Source organism: Cebus imitator, unplaced genomic scaffold (assembly GCF_001604975.1).
Source record: "Cebus imitator isolate Cc_AM_T3 unplaced genomic scaffold, Cebus_imitator-1.0 Scaffold266, whole genome shotgun sequence".
NCBI lineage: Eukaryota > Metazoa > Chordata > Mammalia > Primates > Cebidae > Cebus > Cebus imitator.
This window is the reverse complement of record NW_016107581.1, coordinates 83,333-93,359: the sequence shown is the minus strand read 5'-3', so window position 1 is coordinate 93,359 and position 10,027 is coordinate 83,333. Positions and strand designations below refer to the sequence as shown.

The following is a 10,027-nucleotide window of genomic DNA, read 5'->3' as shown; positions in this document are numbered from 1 at the left end:
TCCTGCCCTTGGTGACCTTGAGGTCTAGTTGGGATCAGAACTGTGATTCTGAGGCGCCCACTGGGCTGTACTGACTGACTGGACACAGCTTTAGAGCCAGCTTGGAGGAGAGGCTCTTCCACATCTGAGCCAAAGGAGTCTGTGCGGGGGTGGGGGGAGGGGGGCAGGGCCAGAAATTGAGACAGGATGGGAGGAGCCAAGTCAGGTAGTCACTGTATTTTATTGGAAAACATTGGTATATATTTTTCTTCACAGCTTGAACTGAACACAATATTGCCCGGTTTAAAAAAAACAAAACCAAAACATTCCAAAAATGTCCACAGCCTCACGCCTACCTGCCCTTACCCTCAGCTCTTGGCTGGGTCTCCCACTATGCCCTGTCCCTCCCTCCCTCAGAGGCTGGGTGCCAGAGGGTGGATGAGAAGAGATTCTCAAAGCTGGGCAGGTCCCAGGAAAAGCCACTTGATCGACCTGGGCAGTGAGGGGAAAGTGGGGAGGGGGGGTTAGGTGGTGGTGGGAGCCAGATGAAATGAACAGAAAAAGGAAAAAAACCCAGACGACTGAACTGCCCACATTGACTTACTTGTCCCAGAGGCGAAAGTCAGAAGCAAGGGCACGGATCATGCTCTCCGCTGCAGAGTATGGGGGCAGGCAGGTGGGCGAGGGGAGAGGCAGGGGAGAGGAGGGCACAGAGCACAGATGTGAGGAAGCGGCACCAAGTCACCACGGAGAAGTGGGAGGTGCTGGCGGACCAGGAAGCAGAGGCTGCCGTCGCTGCCGTCCCCTGGGCAGCTGGCCGACGAGACTGTTTTATTGCAGGTGCGTTCTCTTGAAAGTGTGGTGGGGCCCATCTCCATCTTCTCTCTCCCCACCCTTTAGCTAGCCCGGCATGGTTTTGGACAAAATGAAAGTTTTAAGGGCCGTAGAGGGGAAAGAAAAGAAAAAAAAGAGAACCAGCACATTACAAAGCGACCATCCCCACACCCATTCCTAGGATGGGCCCTCAGGGTGGTGGGTGCTAGTGAGGAGGGAGCGGCATGGGACGTTAGCACCAAGTATTTACAGAACAGCTCGCGAGCGCTTCAGGAACGCGGGCAAGTCCAATTTGCAGAGTGGCCAAATGAGCAGTCCCCACCCAGCCAAACCTCAGAAAGCCAATTGGATGGTTTCAAAACAGCAGCCAGCGGGATGTGAGTGTTGCCCACTGTCAGTCCCCTTCTGTGAGTCGGCCCCCTCGACCCCCTCCTGGGCCACATCCAGTCAATGCCACAATTCCTCAACGCCCCCTCAAGTCCTTCTGGAATGCCTCTCTTGGCACCCCTGCCCCAACAGGCTGCTGGGATCTGCACACAGAGTCACAGGGCTGGGTGCATGCAACAGCAAAGGGCATGCTCTTCTGCCTGGGGGAGGGTCTCTTGTCCCTCCCAGCAGGTCCCAGGACAGGGCTGGCAGCCACCCCAGCACCCAAAATAAGATGACAAACAGGAGGAAACAAACCAAAATGGATGAGAGCCACCCGGGCTGGAGGAGGGCAGAGGCTCCCCAAGGGGAACTGAGGAGGGCTTCATCTTATGAATGCATCAGGCTTTGGAAGACATGGATGGAAGAGGCAAGGGCAAAAGGAAGAGATGAGAGGGCATGGAGGGAGACTCAGGGAAGAAGGAGAAAGAGCAATCATGCAGCTTGGGACAAATCTTTTGTTGCTTTATCAGATTCTCAGTCAATCAATTGGTGTTTGCTAGAACCGGGGTACGCAGGGGAGTGTTGAAGAGAGAGTGCGCGCGCGAGAAGAGAGAGATCAAGAGAATGGGCATCGCCAGCTGCCCAGGGGGCCTTCACTTTGCAGTCATCATCTGTACAAACTCTGTGGAGTGAAGCAGAGAAAGAGGAGGTCAGGTGGGCAGGCTGAGTGGTGACTGGCCCTCCCCAACATGAGGGATCTGGGGGCTTGTTCCTGAAGCTTCAATTCTCTTCTTGTCCTGGAGATCAAGCCTGATCTTGACTCACCTTCATAATTGACCTGGCCATCTCCATCGATATCAGCCTCTCTAATCATCTCATCCACCTCCTCATCGGTCAGCTTCTCCCCCAGGTTCGTCATTACATGACGAAGCTCTGCAGCGCTGATGTAGCCATTCCCATCCTGGAGGTTGGGGATAAAGGCTTTCACTAGGCACTTCTCCCAGCAGGGAGAGAGGCAGTGAGAGGGGTGGCTGTCATCACCATCCCTCAGCAGTGAGCACAGTGAGGGAGGCTGCCTGAGGTGGCAGAGCAGGTTGGCAGCAAGGCTGGCACCGGGACCTGGGTCTCCTGGAAGTGGTAGCTCCGTGGCTCCATTTCCGTCTGCCTGCCTGAAGGCTGGCGTCAGTCTCAGAACTGTCCCTGGAGAGGGCTGCTTACCTTGTCAAAGACACGGAACGCCTCTCGGATCTCCTCCTCACTGTCTGTGTCCTTCATCTTTCTGGCCATCATGGTCAGGAACTCTGGGAAGTCAATGGTCCCGTTCCCTGGAAGGTGGGGAAAGGATGGGGAAGTCACCCTGAGCCCTGACAGATACAGGCTCATCCATAGCCCTGAGGGAGGCTCCCTGCAGTCACTTGGGGTGACCAGGAGCAGGGCTGCCCAGCGCTCTGTGGGGCTCACCATCTGCGTCCACCTCATTGATCATGTCCTGCAGCTCTGCTTCAGTGGGGTTCTGCCCCAGGGATCTCATCACGGTCCCCAACTCCTTGGTGGTGATAGTGCCATCTCCATCCTTGTCAAAGAGGGAGAAGGCCTCCTTGAACTCTGGGGGAAGAAGGGGAAGGAGTCAGAGGTCACAAGGCCCACAGGAGAATCCTTACCTATGGATGCTGGACTCCTTCCTTGGTGGAAGGCCAAGGGCATCAGTCCCACCTAAAGAAACCGAGACAGACTTCAAGTCCCACGCAACCAGCTCTTTCTCCTCAGTGCTCAGGGCAGAGCCCTTCCAACCTTCCTTCAACAGTTATTGAACATCTACACCGTGGCAGGTAAAGCTATTTCTCTCACCAGCCAGTGAAGACAGTAGGGACAAATGGCTGACAGCTGTCCTTAGATTATTCTACATTTCTGTTTGGTCTCTGGCTTTGGCTTCTCCCTTAAATGATGAAAGGGACCAAAGTCATGGAGTGAATGAGAGCTGAAAGGACTCTTCATCTGAGTGTGTTAGCCAAGGTCAGTTGGCTAGGATGAGGAGGGGGAGGCTACAGAATGCCCCTGGCTGGCCTGAACAGGAAATGCAGGCATCCACTCCCTTTTGACTGGTGCTGCCAGCCTTCTTCCCTGCCGTGGGTGCTACCGGCTTCCAGAGGAGCTGAGCCACTGTGCTAAGCGTGGGGGTGGTCGGCAGCAGAACATGGCTGACGGACGGTGCGTGGGGTGGGTGGGGGGATGGAAGGCGAGGGGACGGCTGCCAAGCCAGGAGGATGAGGAGCTAGCAGTGCTGAGTGGGACGGCCACAGCTGGGGCCACATCAGGAGCAGGGAGAGAAGCACATGGCTCTTGCCCTCCCACCGGGCCCATTTTGGCACCTGGTGCTCCCCTACCCCCAAGCCCTCAAAGAACAGATGCCTAGCAGCCTATTCTCAGAGGGCGTGGGCTGGGGTGAGGCAGTGGGCAGTTTGCTAATGGGGACAGGGTGAAAAGCAGACTGTTTATGTTTATGCACAAGGCCAGAGAGTTGGGAGCTGGGTGGCAGGTGCATTGGGAGGGACATGCACAGCTGGGCAGCTGTGGCCCTGTGCCTCTGGGCCCTAAGGATATGGCAAGAGTCTCTTTGGGGAGGCTGGCGCCTCTCTGGGTTGAGGCCTTGTTGTTCTTGGAGAGGGAAGGGAGTGGGTCATGTGGGCACCCTGAGCTCATTATCACTAAACCAGGCCATCCTCTGGCTTTTCTTGGGGGTCTCCATAGCCACCTGGGGACAAAATTTTGAAGGTGCAAAGGTGACTCTGTGTTGGGGGTTGGGGGGAGAAAGGAGAGAAGGCAAGTCCATTCCTGCCTCCTCCCACTGAAGCTGGGCCTTCAGTACTTGTCACATAGCTGGCTGAACCTGACAGCAAAGCTGGGGACTGAGTAGCTGGTGGGGAGCAGAGGCCCATTCTCTGGATTGCTCCTCTGCTCTACTGTGTCCTGGCCCCTGGCTATGAAAATAAACCAAAAGTTGCTCTTTGTCTCGGGCAGCTCAGTTTGCAGGGGGTGGGCACAGATACGTGATTACATAATAGTTCCCGTAGCTGACCCTTCTGGGGTTTTGGAAAGGCTAGAAAAATGAATTAGATGGGATCCAGGGATTTCTTCTAGCTTGCTGAAAGAGATGATCGTTTATTTGTTTAGCCTATGTTCTAGGCACTCTAGGCTATAGCAGGGACCAACAAAACCAAGTCCCAAACCCATGGAACTCACATCTAGTGACAGGAGATACAACAGGTGAAGGCATAAGAAAACAATTTCTGACAGCAGAAGTGCGAGTGACCCACTTCCCTGCTTGGTCAAGGGAAGGTCCCAGCTCTGAGCTACAGATCTCAAGAAAGGCTCCCGCTCAGAAAATAAAGAAAATAAACATGTGAAAGAGAGTAAAGGAAGGCTGTGTACTTGAGATGGGGGTCAGGGAGGGCCTCTCCAAGGGGACATCTGAGCTAAGGGATGAGAAGGATCTGCCCATGCAAAGTGCTGGGGAGGCATTTCCACCAGCAGAACAGGCAGGCGCCGGCACATGCGAAAGGAAGTGCAAAGCGCAGGCAAGTGAAGAGGTGGGAGTGACGAGCCAGCTCCTGGGCGGCTCCTAAAGTGGGACAGGAGCTCCGCAGGCCCACAGGGAGGCAGGGAGCTCACCTTTTAAGCCAATCTAGCTGAAGCTGGGAGAGAGAGCTGGGTTCGTCCTGTAGCCACCAATATCAAGCCCCTAGACGACCAAGGCCCAGGAGAGGAAGACAGCCTTTGGTGTTTGGTAAAGGCCTGTCTCAGGGCCATGGGGCTTGGTGTCATCAGGGCACTGGTGTGCTCTTACATTTATCAGCATTCTAGGCACAAGGCATAGTGTTAGGTGACACAAGGGATACACAGGTTCACCTATCAGATGTCACTCCTCAGTGGCCAAGATTTGGCTGGGGATGTGGAGGCTTTCCTGAGCAAAGATGAGGGGGACAGGGTAACACTCACCTGCGATCTGCTCCTCAGTCAGCTGGTCAGCCTGGAAAAGCAGGAAGGGGAAAGTCAGTCACCAGGCTGGACAGCAAGAATGCATCTTCCTCACTTAGCCCAGGCCCCAGGCCCTGGTGAGGCCAGTTCCACATGGCATTCCTGCCTAGCCAGGGAGGAGCACGCCAGAGTCAGGGTCTGAGGCAGAACCAGGGCCTGATGATAAAGTCTGGTGATTCAGAAAGCTGGGTTCCAGGGTGGGCTGGACACTCAGGCCTGCTGGATGCAGGGCCCAGTGAAGCTTCCCAGACCCATGGGCTTCCAATCTCAACTCAGCATGTGGGAGCCACAGGGGCAGGTGAAATGCCTGCCCCAGCCCCAAACCAGCAGCACTGGCATGGCACAGGTTTATATCTCACCAGTGGGAGCCCCAGAGGCTGAGTGAAGGGAGCGGTTGCCCTGGAGGCCTCATCAAGAAGCTCTAGAAGGCTCCAAACTGAAGCAGGCCAGTCCTTGGGTAGGGCAGAGGGATGATGTCAGGGGCTATCTCGGCTAGTTTCTGTGTCACCTATTTGGAGGCGCTTGGCTCAGGCAGAGTTGATCCAGGTGGCAAAAATTCTCCTAACTGGCAGCCCCGAGTTGCTTGAGCGCCTGGAAGAACTCTGGTCAGGCTGGAGGTAGCCGCTCCACCCCCCTGTGCACAGTAGGGGCACAGGGCATCATTCGGTTCTGTTTCTTTTGGGCAGGAGGGACAAACATCAGGGAGAGGACTGCAGCGGGCAGCAGCAGCAGATGACTGAAGTCGGCTTGCACTGCAGTTCTTAACCCTTTCTGGCTTGGCCACTCTGGGGACTGGCCAGTCGGTGCCAGGCAGCCCTTGCTGTATGCGGGGTTTAGGGGTGGGGAGGAGATGCAGGGACTGGCTTCTCCTGCACTGGTGTGCTGGGCATCAGCCAGGCATAGCGATCCTATGGGGCAGGAGCTAGACCAGGGGGTGGGGGAGGATCAATCCCAACATTTAGCTTTAACAGCCAAAAGACAAATTTTCCCTGCTTTTTGTTGATGCTGTGAAAAAGGCACCCTTATCCCGGGACCACGGTGGGTCTTCCTTTCCCAGTAAGGGAAAGGGGCTCCAAGACCACAGCAGGTTTTAGTCTTGAGTCTGAGAGCCTCAGAAACGGAAGCAAACTATTATGTGAATTTGCAGTATTCTGCGGAGAGGTTCCAGAGGCTAAGAACAAACCACCGCTGCCTCCCCCACCCCCACCTCTGTCCCAAATATTAACAATCACTGATCTAAAAAAGTTAGAAAAAAGCTCCAAAAACAAAAACTAAAGGAAGAGGAACTTGAGGCCAAGCCCCAAATAGGCAGAAAGGGAGGGATAATCAAAGTGTTGATCGCAGAGGGGAGAGGGCTCACAGAGGGGGAAAGAGGAAGGTAGAGAGGGAAAACGGCACACATGCACATTCTGGGAAAGTCCAAAGTCTAAAGGGGAGGTGAGGAGGCCAAATGAAGATTCTTCTGCATTGCCTTTAAAAAAAGACAGCGTGGTTGGGCTCTTAAACGCCAACCTGGCTGCCCCAGGCCCATGAGCCCCTTGCTCCACCTGCCCCCCACCTCCCATCAGGGGCAAAGCAGCCTGGGGCCATCCCTTAGGTCCTGACACCTGAGGAAGAGGCTTGGGGAAAGTGAGAAGGGAGGATGGGCTTCTGGTTACTGAGGCCAGGCAATGCCTGGGGAGGGGCAGGGGAGGAACAGAGAGGAAGGCAGCAGTGTGGGGAGGCGGCTGCCATCCCATCTGCTTTTCATTCTTTCCCCTGGCCTAGAATGGAAAAAGCGAGCCTGGTCAGGGCCTTCCCACCCCACTGCTCCGCCCTGCAAGAAGTCCAGCTCTCCTGACCTCTGGGCAGCACTGTAAGGGGCTGGGGGTGGGGGCGAGGAGGCTGACAGGCTGCAGACTGCCCTGAGCGGCTCTGAAGGCCAGCGTTTGCCAGTCCCCAAAAAGCTGGAAGCTGCAGATGAGGCACTGCCATGTTCAGTTCTGTCACTGGGTTGCTGCAAATAGGCGTGGCTCTGCATGGAGGGCCTGTCACACACTCTCCCTCCCATGTAGGAGACCCACTTCCCTGCTTCAAGCAGGGAAGGTCCCAGCTCCGAGCTACAGATCTCAAGCAAGGTTGCTGCCCAGAAAACCAGTCACCTAAGAAGAGATCATTGATCCTTGCCCAATGTTTCTTCCCTTTCCAGACCTGAAGACTAAGCTTTCAACAAAAACTGTTTCCAAAATAACTCAGACGGTCTCCTGCTTCCTTATCCCTCATCTTAGGCTCCAGCAAGGGGCTGACAAGAAAAAAAAAAGCATGAGGTGGGGGAGGGAAGAGGGTATGATTTCTCTGCCTTGCCCCAGCCCCCAGCCAATGCCAGAGAGCAGTGTTAGATGAGATCAGAAACCAAGGCCAGGGCCCCTCACCGGGGCCAAGGAGGAGCCACAGAGCTCAGGCCAAAGTCCAAGGCCAGTTAACAGTGACTTGTCCCACCTCTACCTTGCTGATTACAAAGGGAAAGAGAAAGTAGTCCTGGCCAAAGCTCTGGTCCTATTCTGGGTGTAGTCAGCCCGCTAGCGCTTCAGGGCCCCTTTAGCCAGGTTCTGCTGGGGGAAAATGGGGTAGCGGCAAGAGGAGCCATCAGGTCTGTGTCAGCAAGTATGAGATCTGATACACGGCAGCGGCTGCCTGTTCTCCCCAGCCTTGCCAGGGAGGATGGCTGTGCACGGTTGGTTCCCAGGCTCAGCCTGGGGGGGCGGTGGGTGTTGTGGGTGGCAGGGAGTAGGAAAGAACTAGTCTGCTGGTTTTCTCTCAAAGCCCTAGCTGTGAATTAACAGACGCACTCAGTGAGGGTCCTGAATGGAACAAGTGGCCCTTGGGCCGATCAAGGGGTCCCCCCAGAGGCAATCTCTGATCAAGCTCTGCAGCCCCCACCCCGAGGGCACAGGAATAGGCATCTGATTGTCACTGACGCCACACTGTACTGCACTGTCATTTGGCACAAGTGAGGAGGTGCAGCATGGTGTGTGGGGCTGGGGATCATGAGAAAACCGGCGCTCCTGTTGGGAAAAGGCAGCGCTCTTGGCCTGAAACGGACAGCGAGGGGGTGAGGCTTCTAGGATTGAAAAAGTTGGCTTATTTGAGGCACCCCAAACTTTGATCTCCCATCCCCATTTCATGAGGCTTCAGTGCGCAATAGGGGCCTGAACAGCTCCGCCCACCTGCTCCCACTGCCCAGTGCCTTCCACCCAGCCGGGTTCTTCCTGGGGAAGGGGGATAGCTTCCTCCGGTCCCTGCAGCCCACTCCCAATCCACACTGAGCCGTCTTTGTCCTGGCCTGTCCCTGGAGACTGGCAGGGTGTTACCCACACCCACCCCCAAACCTAGGCCCACCCTCGCTGCCATTTATTTTCTCCTTCCACTTCACCTCCCAGCCACTCAACCCCAAGTCCTCCACCACCCCTCACCTTGGAAACCCATCTTCTCGTGGACCCAAACACAACACTCCTAGCCCGTTAAAAAAAATCCTGTCTTTCTAGTCCAACAGTCTTAACCCACGGGTAACCTCGGAACATTTCCTAGCTACCTCCAAATTTACCCCAAGGGTCCCTGATCCCGACCACTGGCAAGCCCCGCTCTCACTATCCCTTTTCACCACCTCCACGACCCCGATCCTTCTCCGTCCCGGAAGCCTTCAAGAGCATCTTCTAACCTCTGCTGCCACCCACCCCAGGGTCTTCCTCCTGTAAACTTGCACCTCACCCTCCTCCTCCTCTGCAGTGCTGGGCTTTGGAGACCACCCTCCCCCACCCTCGGGAGTCTCATCTGTAGAAGTGACCGCCCATCCCTGACCCTCCCCTTTGCCTCCCAGGAGCCCAGGGGCCGCCCCTCCCCGCCCAGGCCCAGCTACTCTCCGCCACCCCATCCAGGGGCAGCCCAGCCTCCCTTCGTCCCCGGTTCCCCGCATCCTCTCAGGACCAAACGCCTCCACCCGGGCCTAAACGGCTCCCCTCCCTAGCCCATCTTTCTTATTCCGTCCCCTGGGGTCCAAACACCTTCATTCTGAGACCTATCGCCCCATCCAGGGTCCAAAATCCTTTTGAGGGGTTCCCTTTGAGGGTTCTGATCCTCCATTCGGGGTTCAAATATCCCCTTTGGGGGCTCAGACACCCATGTGCGGACTTAAATATCCCATATGGTGCTAAAGTCGCTTCTGGAAACCTTTGGGGATCCAGACGTCCCGTTCGGGGTTCAACGGCCCCGACAACGGGGCTAGAAAGGGGTGCCGAGGCTCTCGCCGGCCCGGCCGCCCCCCACTCTGGGCTCCGTCGCCCCCTCAGGGGTCCTGCCGCGCCAAGCCCGCCTCAGAGCTCGCAGCCTCGGCGGCCCCCCAGCCTCACTCACCATGGCGAGGCCCGGGGTGTCCGGAGCACGGGGATCAAGGTTCCTCCGGCGGCGGCAGCAGCTGCAGCAGTTCCAGCTCCGACGCGCGTCCGCGCCTCCACACTCACTGCCCGCAACGCGCGCCGCCGCCGCCGCCGCCGCCGCCGCCCGCCCCAACGGTCCCTCAACGGCCGCCGCGCGCGCCCCGCCTCGCTCGGCCCGCCCCGCCCCGCCCGTCCCGCGTGCCGCCGCACTGCGGCTCCCACGGATCCCTCCGCGCCCCGCTCCGCGCCGGCGGGCCCGCGGATCTCTCGTCCCCGCCCCACACAGGGCCGGGATTTGCAGCCGGGCGCGCGCGCGCGCGCGCTCCCGCCGTCGGACTACTTTCCCTCGCCGCGTGCCCCGCCTCCCGGTTCCACCTCACTTTCCTCCCCGGCGGAGG

At 57.1% G+C, this 10,027-nt stretch overlaps 1 protein-coding gene across 1 annotated transcript; it reads right to left on the bottom strand.

The window, feature by feature from the left end:
* Positions 1-201: 201 nt before the first annotated feature.
* On the bottom strand, positions 202-9,805 carry CALM3 (calmodulin 3). Its single transcript, XM_017500376.2, has 6 exons — positions 9,607-9,805; positions 5,179-5,209; positions 2,644-2,787; positions 2,401-2,507; positions 2,008-2,143; positions 202-1,864 (listed from the first exon to the last, which is right to left on the bottom strand). Exons 1-6 carry the CDS (start codon positions 9,607-9,609, stop codon positions 1,836-1,838), a joined length of 450 nt encoding a protein of 149 aa, XP_017355865.1. The 5' UTR covers positions 9,610-9,805; the 3' UTR covers positions 202-1,835.
* Between the last annotated feature and the right edge of the window lie 222 nt (positions 9,806-10,027).

Coding starts and splice junctions, on each gene's coding strand:
- CALM3 (XM_017500376.2), bottom strand. Junction 2,788..5,178: donor GACTGAGGAGCAGATCGCAG/GTGAGTGTTACC, acceptor TTCTTCCCCCAG/AGTTCAAGGAGGCCTTCTCC. Junction 2,144..2,400: donor CGTTCCGTGTCTTTGACAAG/GTAAGCAGCCCT, acceptor CCCAACCTCCAG/GATGGGAATGGCTACATCAG.